At 47.7% G+C, this 18,523-nt stretch overlaps 1 protein-coding gene across 2 annotated transcripts in view; it reads right to left on the minus strand.

Annotated features, from left to right (window-relative positions):
- Nucleotides 1-5,461: 5,461 nt before the first annotated feature.
- Nucleotides 5,462-18,523, minus strand: part of ADGRB1 (adhesion G protein-coupled receptor B1) — a 273,806-nt gene continuing 260,744 nt past the window's right edge. The window contains exons 29-33 of one of the 2 annotated variants that reach the window (XM_077351361.1): nucleotides 14,458-15,170; nucleotides 10,292-10,327; nucleotides 9,871-9,975; nucleotides 8,816-8,869; nucleotides 5,462-6,914 (exon numbers count right to left, since the gene is read on the minus strand). In XM_077351361.1, coding sequence (XP_077207476.1) covers nucleotides 6,717-6,914; nucleotides 8,816-8,869; nucleotides 9,871-9,975; nucleotides 10,292-10,327; nucleotides 14,458-15,170 — 1,106 coding nt within the window. In that variant the 3' untranslated portion in view covers nucleotides 5,462-6,716. The remainder of the gene's footprint in view (nucleotides 6,915-8,815; nucleotides 8,870-9,870; nucleotides 9,976-10,291; nucleotides 10,328-14,457; nucleotides 15,171-18,523) is intronic. The other variant, XM_077351362.1, reaches the window with a different exon arrangement.

An 18,523-nucleotide genomic window follows, 5' to 3' on the forward strand; every position in this document is an offset into this window, starting at 1 on the left:
GGCTGTATTTGGTTGTGACACAGATGTAACAGAATTGATTTTTGCTATATATTCCCTGTCAGGTAAGAAGATCATAGTCTGACGAAGAGTGCTTGCACTCAAAAGCTCACGCCCTGAATAAATCTTTGTTGGTCTTAAAGGTGCTGCTGGATTTTACTGTGCTACTTCAGACCAACACGGCTACCCATTTGAATCTCACTTTTTTTTTTGTACCCCTTTTCCCTTTTAAAACCTTTAATCAAAATTCCTGGAGGAAAAAAAGAGAACAATCTGCCAACTTGAGAAAATGCCAAACCGATGAGCTCAGGCTATCCTTAGGCCCAGATTTCCACTTACGGGTGACCCTCCAAGCAGTATTACTACGATGCACACAAAAGTGTCGGGAAGCATTTCCATGCCACATGGAGCAGCCAGGGAACATTCAGCTTCTTGACGTTAGGTGGCAAACCGGAGCCACAAACGGAATCTCAGATACAGACGCAGAGCAGGAGAAGGACCTGCAGAGATCTTTGTCACCATTACCTGTCCTAATTGATCCTTGTTATCCCGGGACACTTTTCTAACATTCAAAAGACGGCTATAAAAATGAACAGCAAGGAACGGACACAGAAAATACCATGTCATCCCCCTTCCCGTTTCCCCTGGAACCCCATTGGACATTGGGGAAAGAAAGGTTATGAAGACATTAAAAGATTTGACTGGGATTAAGGCCGCTTCTGAGAATTAGCTTGTCCCCATTTCCCCCTGGATTCTGGCATTTTGAAATTACATGGTCTTGGATGCAAAGTTCAAGCAATGAAGCCTAGACCGATCACTTTGTAAGAACATAAAGCCCTGCTGGATCAGACCACCAGCCCGTCCTGGCATAGAGGCCGAGGCCTTCCCTGTATAAAAAGAGCCCTGCTGGATCAGACCAATTGGCCATCTATTCTAGCATCCCATTTCCCACAGCGGATAACCAGTTCCTCTGGACAGCCGAAACAAAGCATAGTAGCCAAGGCCTTCCCCAGTAAGAACATCAGAGGAACCCTGCTGGATCAGACCAGTGAAGGTCTACCTAGTCCAGCATCCTGTCTCACACAGGGACCAACCAGTTCCTCTGGGTGGGCAACAAGATGGTGAAGAGGCTGAGGCCTTCCCCTGAGGAGAGCATCAGAAGTGCCCTGCTGGGTCACACCAGTGGTCCATCCAGTTCAGCCTCCTGGCATTGTTAATGCCTCCTTGTGTCTGAACTCATCATCGTACTGGTGCTGGCTTGTACCATTTCACCACTGCAGATATCTTGCAGTAGTACCACAATGGAAAAGGTGGTATTAGGGTTGTGTGATGTGGCAGCCAAATAATAAAAAGACAAAACACAATGAAATCCCATAACATCCCTTCATAAATACTATGGCGACTACGAAGGCGGAAGGCGGGAAAAAAAATCTACTACTCCAACCCTGAGAAATGCTGCTAATCAAGGAAGACAAGAACTCCACGTGGAACCAATTTCTTAATCAATAAGGGAACCGAGCCGGGGAAAAACCCCTCATCCCTGCTCAGGGATGCGGAACGCGAATTACTCGACTGTCTAATTTCTCCTGAACTGACTTTCTGAGTTAAGAGGAACTGGGAGGTGTCTACTGAGACATGTTGAAGATCTGGAAAAACATTTCAAAAGTCTTCCTTCTTGAAAGAAAGAAAGAAAGAAAGAAAGAAAGAAAGAAAGAAAGAAAGAAAGAAAGAAAGAAAGAAAGAAAGAAAGAAAGAAAGAAAGAAAGAAAGAAAGAAAGAAAGAAAGAAAGAAAGAAAGAAATCAGGCTCCTAAGGTTTCTGCTGATCCCCATATATTAATTGAAGTAATCCCAGCTTAGAAATTAAAACCTTTGTCATCCCATCAAAACTTGGCCTTGGATGGTGCAGGCCAGCTTCCGCTTATCACAGGTTGGAAGCGAAGCAGGGTTAACCCTGGTTAGTCCTTGGGTGGGAGACCCCCAAGGAAGTCCAGGGTGGCTAACTAGAGGCAGGCAAGGATAATTCTCCTCTCTTGGTCTAGTTCCTTGACAATCCTGCAGGGTCACTTTAAGTCATCTTGCGACCTTAGACTGCTTCAAACTGAGTTAAATGAAGAACGGTACCAGCTTAGACATCAGAAAAAGAAATTTCACAGCTAGAGTGATTCAGCAGTAGAATAGGCTTCCTCGGGAGGTGGGGAGCGCCTCTCTCACTGGCAGTCTTTAAGCAGTGGCTGTACTTATCCTGGACGCTTTAGGCTGATCTGTCATTGAGCAGTGGGCTGGACTGGATGACCTCTATAGTACCTCCCAACTCTAGGATTCTATGATTTTGCGTTCAGCTCTTTTGTGGCTGCACTCCCATTTCCAAAATTGGAGGGGCCTCTTGTGTAGAAAGTGCAGCAAAGGTGGGTTTCTGGTACAATAATTTCCCTTGGCCATGATCCTTGTGCAAGTGGCTGTTCCCGGTCCGTCTCCCATTGCCCAGGGCTTGTGTGGGGGAACAGCCACATGGCCTGCGCCAAAGATGGGTCAGTAGAAGAATCACAACAGCGATGGGAGATTGCTGACCTTGAGTTCATTGGCAACTTCAGAACAAGGGGAGCCACGCCCTTCAGGGATGAATTCATCTCTCATTACGGATGCTAATTTTCTGCCCCCGTGCATTCCTCCCCTGCTCAAATCAGCGAATGCTGGCAGGGGCTCATGGGAATTGTAGTCGGTGGACATCTGGATGGCCACAGTTTGCCCACCCTTGCTTTAGGGTTTTTTTAAAAAAGGATTTGCATTGTTTGATATCATCATGCTGCACTTGTTAGATTACACCCTTCATGACAACAGAAACTGTCCTCTGGAAAGCTCAGAAAATATACTCCCTGCCACCCTGACAGATGGAAAATATTCAAAACAGAAAAGGAGCATTTATAGAAGAAAGGAACTATCTGGTGGTTTGCTGTTTGTGCTTCAGCTTTTCCATCCTTGGTTTCATTTCCCCTCCAACCAACCAACCTTTTATTTGGCCTGCTGCCCCACCCATTAGCTTGGGGCAGTTGAGAACATTTCAAAACCATATATAAGCAGGGAATACACACTCACATATCCCTGGAGATAGCCCTGGAGTGGAGCTTGGGGAGGGACCTCTGAAGACCTCTGTTTTATACCCTGCTTTTCACTTCCTGAAAGAGTTTCAAAACAGATTACCATCACCTTCTCTTCCTCTCCCCACAGCAGATACCCTTTCAGGTAGGTCGGTCCGAGAGCACTCTGATAGAACTGGGATAGGCCCAAGGCCACCCAGCTGGCTGCATGTGGGGGAGCGGGGAATCAAGCCCAGTTCTCCAGATTAGAAGACACCTCTCTTAACCATGACACCCCACTGGCTCTCAAGGAAAAGAGTGGGTTTTTATACCCCATTTTTCACTACCCAAAGGCAACCCAAAGTGGCTTTCAAACACCTTTCTCTTAAAGGCCCAGGAGAGTCCAAACATGCTCTTGGAAGCTGAGCATCTTAGGTGGTGAAGAATAAGAATTAGTTCTTCTACCCCACTTTTCATTACCTGAAGGTGTCTCAAAGCCGCTTCCCTTCCCTTCCTCTCCACACAACAGACACCCTGTAATGCAGATGGAGCTGAGAGAGCTCTGTCAGAACTACTTTAAGAGAACAGCTCTAACAAGGCTGTGGCTAGCTAGATGGCGCCCAGCTGGCTGCACGTGGAGGGCAGAGAATCAAACCTGGCTCACCAGATTAGAGGTCACTGCAATTAACCACTACATCACACTGGAAAAAAAGAATTGCAGAAATCATTTATCTAAGTTCTTGCGTAACTCTGATTCTTTTTTAGGGGGCCATAAAAGCAGATGCTGTGGGTTGATAATACCTTTTTTTTTTTGAGCCTCTTAGTTCAGTTTTTAAAAGGACGACGTCTCAAGAGGCAAGAACTGTCTGTCACATGTCATGTTGCCTTCTACTCAATCCATCAAGGTCAGCATCGTCTACTCAGACCGGCAGCAGCTCCCCAAGACTGAGGTCTTTCCCATCACTTACTTTCTGATTTTTTAAAATGGGAGATGCCAGGAATTGAACCAGGAATTGAACTTCTGCATGACAAATGCTTTACCACTGAGTCACAGCCCAGGGGGTGCAGCTGGTGCACATGGGATGCCCACTTCCCAGACAAATTACCTCAACCCCATTCTCCACTGAAAAGAACAGGGCAAGATTGGGTTGGATGGGCAGTATCCATAGCATTCAACCCACATCACTCAGGGGGTTGGACTAGATGACCCATGAGGTCCCTTCCAACTCTATGATTCAATCAGGGCTCTTCCATCCAGGCTCCCCCTGGCACAGGGATTCCCTTTCCAAATAGAAAGCAAAAAGCAGAAAGCTCCCATGTTAGTAGTTCATACTCATTCCAAGCATGATTCATAACCCTGGGACATTCCTCTTTACATTGAATGGGGATTCAGGGGGAGTCCCTACGTCACCTTCAAAGTGGTGCGGGGAAGCTCTCTGATGCCCATAATCAGCCTCTCCCCTGTTTTTTAGCCCTTTAAAGGGCTTTCCCTGCAAAGAGTCACTGCAGCATTGCATTGAGGCTCAGCAATGAAAAGGGAAAGGGGAAGAAAGGGGAGATTCAGAGTCAAGGGAGGCTGTAACATAAGATGATCTCTGCATGATAAAACTGAATCTATCTAGTCCAGCATCCAGCCTCACACAGGGGTTAACCAAGTCCTCTGGATAGCCAGCATCTGGGCAGAGAGGCTGAGGCATTCCCCTGATAAGAACCGAAGAAGAGCCTCACTGGATCAGACCAATAGTCCACCTAATCCAGCAACCCGTCCCGCACAGGGGCTAACCAGTTCTTCCAGATGGCCAACAACAGGGCACAGAGGGTAAGGACTTTCTCTGGTAAGAACCTCAGAAGAGCCCTGCTGGATCAGACCAGGGAGGGTCCATCCAATCCAGCCTTCTGTCTCACCCAGGGGCCAGCCAGTTCCTCCAGATGGCCAACAGAGCAGAGAGGCCTTTCCCTGAGAAGACCCTCAGAAGAGCCTTGCTGGGTCAGACCAGGGAGGGCCCATCCAGTCCAGCATCCCATCTCACACAGCTGCCAACCAGTTCCTCTGAATGGCCAACAACAGGGCACAGAAGCTGAGGCCTTCCCCTTGTGTTGCCTCCTGGCTCTGGGATTCAGAGGTTTAGTGCCTCTGAATGTGGAGGTTCCCATCAGCCACCATGGCTAGCAGTGACGAATAGACATCCTCCATGACTCCAAATCCCCTCTAAAGCTGTCTATTCCTGTGGCCATCACTACACCCTCTGGCAGCGAATTCCACATTTTAATCACTTGGTGTAAAATAGTATTTCCTGCTGCCCATCCTGAATGTTTGTCCCTCTCTCTCTCTCCCCTGGGGATAATTGTCAACACCCCAGTGGAAACGAGTCAAAGAAATGAAAGCGATAGGGTTTCAAGTTGTCTTTTTATTGAAGAAAAGAAAAAGAAGAAGAAAAAATAGATTTTTTTCCCAAGTGGATGTTACTCAATGTTTTTTTTTGTTTGTTTGTTTTCAGTTTATCTCAAAGTCCTAAGGCATTGTTGTCCGTGTTTCTCAACTCCTCCCGGTTGGGGACAGTCTCCTCTGGGAAAGCGCAAAGAGGGAAAGGCTGTTGTTACCGAGTCTTTGAAAGCCAAGAAAATAAAATGAGGCCAAGGGACCCTTGGAACAAAGGCCCACAATGAGCTTGTTTATGATCTACTAACAGTCAATATAATGACCTACATTCTTTCTTGTTTTTGCTTGTTTTTAAAAAAACCCTCCCCTCCCCAGTCAAGGTCTCTTATCTGGAGACAGGTTGAGTGGATCACCATTGTCTGGAGAGGATCTCTCTCGCTTGACCGCACGTCGCTTTTCGTTGTCGTGAAAGAGTTCAGACAAATCCAATATGGAGGAAGAAAATGTCGAGGAATTCGCCACGGAGATGCCCTTTCCCATCCTGCTCGTTGGCCCCGACGCAGAATCCGTGGGGCTGGCTTGGCAGAAGGCAGCCGGAGATGGCTGTCTGGATGAGAAGGTCTCTTCTTTAGCCGAGGAGAGGGAGTCCCGGTTTCTTCTTGGTGGTATGCAGGGGTGGGAGGGAGATGGGCCCACCACCTAGGCAAGAACCAGCGCATAGAAGGCTAGCTAGTGGACTCATTCGCTTGTTATCCCGGTGACCCAACTGTTCCATCTGCTCCTTTGTTGAGAAACATGGCCACCGGTCCACCACTGGAATCATCTCAGGAAAGACTCTTGTCCATATGTCACCAAGGATGCCATATTTTGGAGGAAAACCCCCCTAGATGCCTCCCCTTACCCCGTTTCCTTTCCTTCCCCATCCCCGGCCTGCTTCCTTTACCCCCAAGCCCGTTTCCCCCCTTACCTGGGAAAGACTGTCTTTCATTCTGCACCTATGGCTACTACGTTCTACAAAGGAAATGCTTCTCCCAAACTATGTCCACAGAGAACAATACCAAGATAACTCCATATTTTCTTCCATTTCAACCACTAGGTTTCGAAAAGAAACCAGCCAGGCTTTGCTCTCTCGGTTTCGATGCCATCGATCGGGTTTTTGTTTTGCTTTAAAAAAAAATCTTATCCGTTTTGCGTATCTGTTTTGTTTTCCAAGGGGGGGAAAAGGAAAAGACACCATTAGAAGTCTCTGGTCCCTTTTCCTCCTCAGACTTCCGTTTGGAGGTCGATAATGTCCTGTCCCACCAGGGGGATCGTCGCTCCCGTTTTTTCCCATTCGACAGTTTTGAGTTCCAAGGGAGACTGAGCTACAGGCTCCATGTCCTTTTTAATCCATGCTGGCGGCGAATGGACCTTCCGGATGCCCTCCCAGGGTCTCTTGTTGGGGGTCTGCTGCTTCTCTTGCTGCAAAGGAAGCGGCAAACAAACACACAGACAGAGAAAGAAGGAATTTGTGAGAGTTCCAAGACAAAGCAGGGTTGCCAACCTCCAGGTAGAGTCAGGAGATCTCTGGGAATCACAACCGATCTCCAGATGAAGGAGCTCAGTTCCCCTGGGGACCATGACTACTCTGGAGGGTTACACAGCCTCGTAGGTATTTCTTTTCCCCCAATCCCTGCCGTAACAGAATCGCAGAGTTGGAAGGGACCTCTAGGGTCATCTAGTCCAACCCCATGCAGACTGCAGGAAACTCACAATTAACTGCCCACCCACAGTGACCCCAATTCCATGACCAGATGGTGCCCGCTCCCCCCACAAAGAAAACCAAAATTAGTCTCCCAAATCTAGAATTTCCCAAGCCTGAGCTGGCAGCCCAAAAGGCAGGGTTTCAACTGGACAGTTGGTTTTTAATCAGTCAATCCCAACTAGGAAAAAGAGGAAGAAGGAAAGAACTGTTTTAGCTACCTGAAGGAGTCTCAAAGTGGCTTACAATTGTCTTCCCTTCCTCTCCCCTCAACAGACATCCAGTGAGGTAGGTGGCTCTGAGAGAGCTCTGAGAGAACTGGCACTGGCCCAAGGTTACCCCAGCTGGCTGCATGTGGAGGAGGAGCAGAGAATAAGACCCAGCTCTCCAGGTTAGAAGCCACTGCTCTTAACCACTACACCATGTTGGTAGAGAACATGCCACACTTTCATAGCCTGAATGAGAGATTTATTATTATTATTATCATTAGTTGAATTTTTTATCCACCACTCTTAGGAAAGCCAGTTTGTGGCGGGTAGTTGATTCATAGTATTTAGAACAAACTCCAGAGTTTGTTGAATGAGGATAACCATGATCTGATTGGGATACAATAGCTTCTCCCTCCATTCACATGGCCTTCCATGAAGACACATGTCTCTGCAGGCCTCTCCTGTAGATAAAATGCCCTCATTCTGCCACATAGATGCTCAACAAGCTGTCCATTTGTGAAAGGGAAAGGACTCTTTAAATAAGGCTTCTTTCAACTGCAACCTGATTGTGAACTGGATCGAGTTGAATAAATGTTATTTCCCATCCACCCACATCTTTAGCGATATATATTTTTGGGACTTTTATTTCCTGCAGTGAGGATCGCATGTCTTTGTGCACACTTTGTTATATTAACCAAATCTCCCTTTAATACGTTCAGGATTCCCCTGGCCCCAAGGAACCCATCCTAAGCAACACCGTCTTACCAGAGAGAAACAAAGACACCCACTCCCCTCCCTCACATCATAAACTCTCGCGCCTAATCCTGAGGTCATCCCCTCAAAGGAAGCAAGCAGTGTGCATACGCATGCTATTAAATCTCCACCTCGATGGAACATGGAGCCAACTAGAATAACCAAATCGTGGTTTAAAAATGTAAACCCAGCTCAAGGCCCCAGGTAGATTCCCACCAAGCAAGCACGGATTCCAAGTATCTTGCAAAACATTGGATTAAGTAATCATTTTCCCCACCCATTAATGGCTGATTGACAGGCAGTAGGATTGGGGTGAAAATAATTGTGTAACCGCATGCGACCGTGGAAGATGGAGAACGCTTTGGGGTTCTGTGCCAGGCAAGGGTAGGCGATCCTCGCGTGAGGGATGGCTCGGGAGCCATGCAGTCAAGGCTCTTGAGATGTACATGGATGGGCTGGGCTGGGCTGTGGCCCAGACCGTCTTTGTTGGGTGATGCCAGGGGAGGGGAGGGGTTACAGGAGGCATTCCAAGGGTGCTGGCCACGTGGAGGCTGGAGGGTGGCGATTTCTACCAGAGAGAGGTGCTTTGGAGACATGCATCATGGAACGGTTGGGTATCTAGGAGGTTCCTCCAGGCAAACGATGCCGTGCAGACTTACGCTAGTGTTTGTTTTATCACTTCCACCTGAAGAAACGCTCCATCGTTTTATAGCCTGAATATACAAGAGAGAACAGGATGGCGTTTTTCTTCTCCTTCCCTTGGTTGGGCTCCCGTATTTGGGTTGACGCACGTTGGGAGTTCAGAACTCAAGAGTTGCTTCAGACAGGACTGGGTCAAAAGCAGCTGGCATCTCGCATTGGTTAGATTCAGGGAGGCCAAAAGAGCGAGGCCTTTCTCGGTGAGATGGCCATGAGGGTGGGTGGGAGGGATGCCAACTCCTGGGGAGGGTGGGATTTGAGAACGGCATGGAGCTCCATGAAGAAGACTGGGTTTTTATACCCCATTTTTGACCACCAGGACGCTTAAAGTGGCTTACAACTACCTTTCCTTACTCTCCCCACAATAGATGACCTGTGAGGGAGGGGAGGCTGAGAGAGCCCTGAGATTACTGAAGAAGAAGAAGAATCGGTTCTTATATTCCACTTTTCTCTACCAGAAGGAGTCTCAAAGGGGCTTCCATTCGCCTTCCCTTTCCTCTTCCCACAACAGACACCCTGTGAGGGAGGTGGGGCTGAGAGAGCCCTGAGATTACTGAAGAAGATAAGTTGGTTCTTGTATGCTGCTTTTCTCTACCCAAAGGAGTCTTAAAGCAGCTTACAATGACCTTTCCTTCCTCTCCCCACAACAGATGCTTGTGAGGGAGGCGAGGCTGAGAGAGCTCTGACAGGACTGTGACAGGCCCAGGGAAACCAGCTGACTGCATGTGGAGAAGGAGGAATGGGACTCAAGAATGGCTTTCCAGGTCAGAAGCCGCCGCTCTTAACCACTACACACCAAGCTGGCTGTAATGCCCTCCTAAAATCAGAGTCCAGGAGCACCTTGAAGACCAACAAAGATTTATTCAAGGCGGGAGCTTTCGAGTGCTTGCACTCGAAAGCTCACGCCTTGAATAAATCTTTGTTGGTCTTCAAGGTGCTACTGGACCAACACGGCTACTCATTTGAATCTACCCTGAAATGTGGCGTTTTCTGGCAGATGCCTTAGAGACCCCACCTTGCTGTCAGCCGTCGGAGATTCCTTCTCTTTCTCTGCATGCTGCAATTTGCGGTTCAGGTCCTGGAACATGTCCTGGTGGCGCTTTCTCGTGTGCATAATTTTCTAAAACAGACAATAAAGTCGGGTTAGGAAGCTCTGTGGTTCCCCGGAGGCCTCCCTAAGAAGGTCTCAGGCCTTTTTCTCTCTTAGGAGGGAGAGCGTATGCTTAGCTCCGAAAACGTCCCCCAGGCGCACAAGAATTCCTGCCTTGGATTCCTTGAAAGGGAATTAAATGGGGCCATTTTCATAGGAAAATCAAAATCCCAAATTTGTTCTCCTCTCTTTTAGCATTTGGGGAGGGGGGTGAATGGGGAAAAGGGAACTTTATCCTCGTCTCCCTTGTCTTGCACTATCCTTCCCCAAGTTGGAAAGCACTCACCTCAAAATCGAGCTCTGCATACCGGGATTTCCGTCTCTGGAAACAGAAGGACACAAACATGGTATTAATCGAGGACAGTCTGTTTCTCCCGCTCTGCTATCACATATGCCCCTTTTGGCTACGGACTTCTCTCTACTCAGAAGAAGGCCCATGAGATGAGGTATTCCCCAAATAATTTCAACCCTTACAGTACAAACTGGGGGAATGCATAGAATCCTAGAATCATAGAGGTTAAAGAAGAAGAGTTGAAGAAGAAGAGTTGGTTCTTATATGCCGCTTTTCCCTACCCGAAGGAGGCTCAAAGCGGCTTACAGTCGCCTTCCCTTTCCTCTCCCCACAACAGACACCCTGTGGGGCGGGTGAGGCTGAGAGAGCCCTGATATCACTGCCCGGTCAGAACAGTTTTATCATGCCGTGGCGAGCCCAAGGTCACCCAGCTGGCTGCATGTGGGGGAGCGCAGAATCGAACCTGGCATGCCAGATTACAAGTCCGCACTCCTAACCACTACACCAAACTGGCTCTCAAAGGGATCTCCTGGGTCATCTAGTCCAACCCCCTGCACTGTGCAGGACACTCACATCCCTCTCGCTCATCCCCTGTCACCTGCCACCCCCTTGAGCCTTCGCAGAATCAGCCTCTCTGTCAGATGGCTCTCCAGCCTCTGTTTAAAATTTTCCAAAGATGGAGAACCCACCACCTCCCGAGGAAGCCTGTTCCACTGAGGAACCACTCTAATTGTCAGGAACTTCTTCCGGATGTTTAGACGGAATTTATTTTGCATTAATTTCATCCCATTGGTTCTGGTCTGTCCCTCCGGGGCAAGAGAGAACAACTACTTCTCTATGTGCCTGCCAACTTCAGGGGTTGGGGCCAGGACTTGGCACCATCTGCATGCCTACCGCCGGTTCTCTCTGACCCTCCCCATAGAGTCTATAGATGAGTGGGGCCCAAACTCTCTTTGTGCAGACTGCTTAATTCCAAATGAAGAAGCTGGATTGCTCTCCCTAGATAAGCCAACACAGTCTTGGCTCATCAGTTTTAGGATGCAGTGGCTTTCCCAGGTCTCAAGAGGAGGGTCTTTCATATCAGCACCCACCTAATCTGTTTAGATGAAGTTCCTGGGGATTGACCCTCAGACCTGCATGCCAAGCAGATGCTCTGTCACTGAGCCACCGTCCCTTCCCCATCGCATGAAGCTGTCTTCTACGGAGTCAGACCCTGGTTCCATGAAGGTCAGTATTGTCTAAGACAGGCAGCAGCTCTCCTGGGGCTCAGCCTTTCATATCACCCAACTGTCTGGTCCTTTCTAAATAGATGGGATGGACTAGATGACCCGTATGGCCCCTTCCAACTTTATGATTCTGAGTGACGGCAGAGTTTAAACTTTAGACGTTCTCTGTATGCGAAGCAGATGTTCTCCCCCATGCAAGAACACCAGAAGACAAGATTCAGGTGGGTCACCACATTGGTCTGAAGTAGCAAAACAAAAACTGTGTCCAATGGTACCTTTAAGACCAACCAAGATTCATTCAAGGTGTGAGCTTTCGAGTGCAAGCACTCTTCAGACAAAATGGAACAGGGGTCATAAGAGTACAGTGAATTAGTGGCAAATTAGTAAACTGTGTCACCATATCCAGTTTATGCAGTATGGTAATTCTTTGCTAAGAGAGCTAAATCAGTCCTTTTGAGTTCCGTTGTAGTTCACAAAAAAACATTGGAGAAATAAAAATGTCAAGGCCAGTCATTAATGGCAGACACTTTCCTAGCTGTAAAAACCTTTAAGACCAACTCAGTTTTATTCGAGATGTGAGCTTTTGTGTGCATGCGCGCTTCCTCTGGCAATGAAACAGGCATCAACAGAGCACTGATATGAGAGGAAATAAGCAGTAAATTAGTAAACAGCATCATGAAGATATCCAAGAAATACGCAGCGTAACGAGGATGTTTAGCATAATCAAATGCCTGGCTAGAATTACAGAGTTCATCGGCTCTCTGTTATTTGTTACTCTGGCTTGTTATCCTGGCAAGGCACTTGATTGTGCTAAACATCTTTGTTATGCTGCCTATTTGTTGAGCATCTCCATAATCCTGTTTACTAATTTACTGCTAGCTTCTTCTCGCCTCATATCTGTGCTCTGATGATTCCTATTTCATTGTCTGAGGAAGCAGGATGGACATGAAAATCCACACCTCGAATGCAACCTGGCTGTTCTTAAAGGTGCCCCCGGACTCCAGTTTTGATCAGACGACAAGGCTCCTTGGAAAAGACAATCATATTAAGAAAGGACAAATCATGTTATGAAAGGCTGAAGGCAGCCCTAAAAGAGGGAAAAAAACAACATGAGACGAATTGGCTCCCTCACGGAAGCCACGGCCCTCCGTCTGCAAGGCCCGAGCAAGGAGGTTAATGAGAGAACATTTGAATGAGGTGAATTCACAGGGTCGCTGTAAGTCAGAAGACACTCGGTGGTCACGTGGCTTGTCCGAGTGGCTTTGCACTGTTCAGCCAGTGTTTAATCAACTGTCAGCGGGAAGCCGAAGGAGACAATTAAAGGCCCCTTTTTTTTCCAAGAGAGACAGGCCAATGAGATATTCTATAAACATGCCCTCATATATTTTTATTGCAAGAGGAAAGCGTCTGCCTTAAAACTGCTTTCGTTTAAGAACTGCTCTTTGCAGAGCCGCGTCGATGATGGACACACCAAGTAACGGGCCATAAGCCAGCGGATACGGCCGGGCTCAACGTCACAGCCGCAGCTGGGAGGGAACGAAGGGACAGAAGGGGGAACACATGACAAACCGCCTTCTTGGCCTTTCAAGGTCAATATTGTCGGCAGAGTGTAAATGGGCAAAGGTTTGCAGCACCTGGATGGTTTGAAAGGCTAAAAAAGAGAAACAAACTTTGCCTAGAAAGAGAGGAGAGACAGAGGGTCTTGTCTGCTCTTTGTTCATTCAGTTTGCTGTTCTGGAGGCAAGCAGGGAGGAAGCATGTTCAAAGGACACAGGAAGAAATTATTTGAACTATTCCAGGGAGTTCCTCATCTAACTATGCTGAATGCACATCTCCTCTGATGCCCCCTGCAGGACGCTCTTCATATTCTGTTCAAACATGCACACTACAGATTTTGCATAGTCCAACAAATATTGTCTACACTGAATAGTGTAGCTCTTCAGTATCTGTAACTATCTGGACCAACACCTAACAAGAGGGTGTGATTTTTAAATCCCTGAGAAGGTATGGGGCTGGCCTGGATGACCCTTGGTGGTCTGGTATGGGACTGGACTGGATGACCCTTGGTGGAAGCAGCTCTCTGTGCGATTCTGATTCAATCCTTGCAAACCTGACCCTTTCTTCCTACAAAGCAGAAGCTTGAGTGTTGAGGCTCGACTGCCTCTGAGTAGCAACCCAGGACGTCCTCAGTGATCTGCTCTCTAAGGACTAACCAGGCCCAATCCTAGAGTCGTAGAATCCTAGAGTCGGAAGGGTGGCATAGAGGCCATCTAGTCCAACCCCGTGCTAAATGCAGGATCAGCCTACAACATAAGTTTTGAAAGCTGACCAGATCAGGGTCCTTTCAGTCTAGTAGAGTCTTCTGGGGCTGGCAGTAGCCCTCTCAGATCCCAAGGCAAGGGATGTTCCTGCCTTCCAAACTTAAGGTCCTTTTTTGAAAAGAAACCAATAGATATGGACCACTCTACATGCAAAGTCTGATAGTCCAGGCTAGCCTGATCTCGTGAGATCTCGGAAGCTGAGCAGGGTCATTCCTGGTCAGTACTTGGATGGGAGTCCACCAAGGAAGTTCTCGGTTGCTACATAGAGGCAGGCAATGGCCGACAACCTTGGAGCATCTCTGCCCTCAAAAACCCTTCCTACAGGGTCATCATGTCAGCTGCCACTTGCGGACTCATTCCATCACCAAGGGTGGAACTACAGTTGCAATAAGCGGTCAATTGGCAGGGATTCATGGGAATTGTAGTCCATAAACATCTGGGGAGCCACAGTTTGGCCACCCCAACATGGGGTCATAGAATCAGAGTTGGAAAGGACCTCCAGGGTCATCTAACCCAACTCCTTGCACACCAGAAGTCACTGACTTGACTACGGAAAAAGAAGACAAAATGTTCAAGGCAGACCCCCTGTCCTGGAGATATCCTTGGCACCTACCTCGAGGGAGCTCATGGATAGGGTGGAGACCGTCTCGCTCTTGGACACCATCCCAGAATTACCAGAATCGCCTGCATCACACAAGCTCAGCATCTGTGTGTCACCAGATTTGTTGACCACTGGAGGGGACAGCTGTTGCTGCTGCTGCTGCTGCTGTATCAGAGGAGCCGCCTGGACCTCCCCACAACCCATCACCACCGGTTCCCTGGGAGGACTCTTGACCACAAACCCCGGGTCGGTGGCCATGCTGAGATGAATGAGCCTCGTCTGAGGCATCTGGTCAATATTGATGCTGTATTTCGTATCGTCCTTGGGGGGCGGTGGGGGCGGGGGCGGCTTGGGCCTCAGGGTGGAGGTGTTGGTGGGCAGGATGACGTAGCTGGTATCTATGGCTTGATCCTGGGCCCGGGAAAGCTCTGAGTCCAGCTTTTTGAAGATGTCCCCATCGCAGATGTAGATGGATTTGGGCTGCTGCTGGCTCTTGTCCTTCTTCAGAGTAAGGGTGTGGTTGCTGAAGTCATTGAGGTTGATGGCCCCCATGTAGTGCGGGGAACTTTGGAGGTGCATCTTGGAGACGTTGGCTGGAAGACTGTTAAAGTTGGAGGAACCCTTCTGGTGGTTCAGCTTCAGCTTCTCCTCATCCTGCAGAGACGGGCGCTTCAGGGTCCCCGTGATCGTCATGGTACGGCAAGTGCTGATGTCTTTGTTAAGAACTGACCAGCCAGGAGAAAGGGAAGCAAAGCGTCAGGGAGTGGAATGAAAAGGCTCTCTCCTTCTTAACAAAAGCACCCACTACAGCCATGCTATCCAGTTACACCCCTTCTAATCTCCAGATTAAAAGCTGCCGTAGGGGACTGCAGTTTCTTGCTCTAAACCCAGTGAATCTTCCCGTTCACAGTTCTGGTCATTAGCTGGCCCTAAAAGAACTGTACCACAGTTTGTTTTCCCCTTTTCCATGCCTTATTACTCAAAGGAAGGAAGAAATGATTCATCACTGGCAGCCTTCAAGCCATGGCTGAGTGAACGCTTGATAGGTGAACACTTGATTCGATTTTTTTTTAATTTCCTGTTTCATACAGCTATTAATTATTTATTAGATTTTTTTAAAAGTCCTTCTGTTTCTCCCAACCAGTATTTCACATCAATCTATCACACCGGGAGTCCCCAGTGCGGTGCCCACCAACTCATTTCCTTACACCCGCCATTTATTTTAGAAAGTGGGCAGGGCTTTTGCCCAACAGGGCTTTGATTGGTCACTGGAGATATGACTGGAAGAGTTAAAACACATATTGCTTTGGCAGCAGTTCCCACCAGACCACAAGGAAATGTAACAATATGTTCAGTTACAAAGGCATCTCATTAAAAAGGGATTTTCCCCCCTGAAACACAGAAAAGTAACTATTAGAGTTATGAATTTTGTGGTTGACTCTACCTCCTGCATCTGCCTTTTTGTGGTTGGGCCCACCACTGTGTGTCTGAATTCCAGAGTTGACCACAGGGTCAAAAAGGATGGTGACCTCTGCATTACCCTATCAAGTTGATCAGAGTGATGTAGTGGTTAGAGCAGGGGTGTCCAAACTGTGTCTCTCCAAATGTCCATGGACTACAATTCCCATGACAACCTGCTGGCAGGATCTTATGGGAATTGGAGTCCATGGACATCTGAAGAGCCACAGTTCGGCTCCCCCCGGGTTAGAGTATTGGATTCAGATCTGGGATACCCAGGTTTCAATCTCTGCTCTCCTGGATGGCTTTGGTCCAGTCCCTCTCTCCTACGACAGGGTTTTCGTGATGATCAAAAGAGCAAAAGAGCTGTCCTTGGGAGAAGAGTGGAATAGACAGACATCTTTCCATCATGACCTGAGCATAACAAATCTTATGACTTTAGATCCCCCAAAGCCAGTGGTTTGATAGGGATTTAAAACAAACACTTCCAAGGAATTCTGGGTGCTATATAAATTATATACTTGAATTACTCATGCCCTCCAAGTATTTTGAATAGGATTACTAGTCTGTCTGTCTGCCTGTCTCTCTTTCATTTATCTACCTACCTACCTGCCTACCTACCTACCTAGCCTATCATCCATATTTCACCTGATATTTAAATGCAATCATATATATATATATATGATGGGTTGGATCCAGCCAGCTGTTTCCACTCAATTTCACCTAATCCCCTTTCTATAGTCCCCATCCCTCATGAATTTTGGACACACATAACCTAGTATGTCCAGCATAGCTTCCCCCCCCCTGCTTTGCTGATCTAAGAGCCCCCCTTCCCTTTTTGCCAGCAGAAAAAGCTGCGTAGATCCATCCCTCAGTGTGGTACCACACTGCAAATAATTACTCACACTGTGACACATTTCAAATAATCACACATGGCAAAAAAAGGATGTAACATCTAAACAGCAAAAAGGGCTTTGCATTTTTCCAGCATTGTATGCTCCAGTTCTGGCACTGAGCCAAGCAGATAAAATCCCTCCTTTTCCGGTTAGCCACTGTAGCTAGACAAGAGCTGAGCTTGAAACAAAACAGTATCTTGAATGTTCTTCTGGGATAGTGGAAGAATTCAGATACTCGAGTAAACACAAGACAGGTTGCTCTCCCCTTTTTTATTTTTCTGTCTGAGAAACTGAAGTCCATGTGCACATTTCTTTTCTCTTTGGACAAAGAAGGTGTGACATCACTTCCTGTTTCCCAAGAACTTACCCTCCCATCATATAGAAGGTGGAGCAGAGTTGTTTTCTGTTTCCCCAGAGGGTCAAGACCAAAACCAATGGGTTGAAATTAATTCAAAAGAATTTTCAACTGAACATCCGGAAGAAGTTCCTGACATTTAGAGCGGTTCCTCAGTGGAACAGGCTTCCTCAGGAGGTGGTATGTTCTCTTTCTTTGGAAGATTTTAAGAAGAGGCTAGATAGTCATCTGACAGAAATGCTGATTTTATGAACTTAGGGAGATTGTGAGTGGGTGGGCAGGAAGGGATGTGCCAATGTTTGTCTCTTGTGGCCTTTCCTTGCATCCCCAGGGAATTGTTAATCACCTCTGTGGGATGGTAGGTAGATTTCCTCCAGGCCAGGCTGGATTCTGGATTCTGGAGATCACTTGGGCATGAGGTAGGGGTCACTGGGCAGGTAGTTGTGAATTTCTGCAATGTGCAGGAGGCTGGACTAGATGATCCTGGAGATCCCTTCCAACTCTAGGATTCTATGAGTCTTATCCTGCCACCCTCTCTCTCTCTGGAGAGGACAGTGTAAGGGAAAGTGGCTTTGAAGGACAGCCAGTGATCCTGTCCTGAATGCAGACTACCTTGGGAATGGAATCAGCTTGGAAGGATTCTTGGATCGGTGGGGGAAGCAGAATGGATCTCCCAGGACTTACTTCCGAGTAATAAGTTTAGAACCACAGTATTAACCAGACAGTTTCTATGGGGGAAATGCTTAAATAGGAAAGGGGTCCTTCACTGCTTGCCAGGTCCCTGTGTAGAAAGACATTGAGAGAGAGTAGGGAGGAAAAAAGAGACAGTGGAGTAGTTGATTGATGTGAAAGTAGGAAAGGAAGCAATGAGAATTTCCTAAAGGGCATGTTGGTGCTGGAATGATTTACAGTTTCCTCACTTGAAATTTTGAAGCTGGCTGCCTTTTGGCTGCCCTAAATTTATTGCCCATCCATTCTTGTAACGTGTATGCTGGAAGAGGGAGAACAGGTTCTCTCTGTTCACTTTCTCCATGCCGCATGGAACTCTGCAGATCCTCGCCCGGTCATGTCTCCTATCAGTAAGATTGCTGTTCTAGCCCTAGTTTCCAAGGACACGGGTGTTGGCCTGCAGCAGTCAAAGAAGAATTCGTTTTTATACCCTGCTTTTCATTCCCCAAAGGAGCCTCAAAGTGGCTTAGAAACACCTTTTCCCTTCCTCTCCCCACAACAGATACCCTGTGAGGTAGATGGACCTGAGGGAGCTCTGAGAGAACTGCCCGAGGTCCCCCAGCTGGTGGCACGTGGAGGAGGAGTGGGGAATCGAACCCAGCTCTCCAGATTAGAGGCTGCCACTCTGACCACTGCACCG

Source organism: Paroedura picta, chromosome 9 (assembly GCF_049243985.1).
Source record: "Paroedura picta isolate Pp20150507F chromosome 9, Ppicta_v3.0, whole genome shotgun sequence".
Taxonomy (NCBI): Eukaryota; Metazoa; Chordata; class Lepidosauria; order Squamata; family Gekkonidae; genus Paroedura; species Paroedura picta.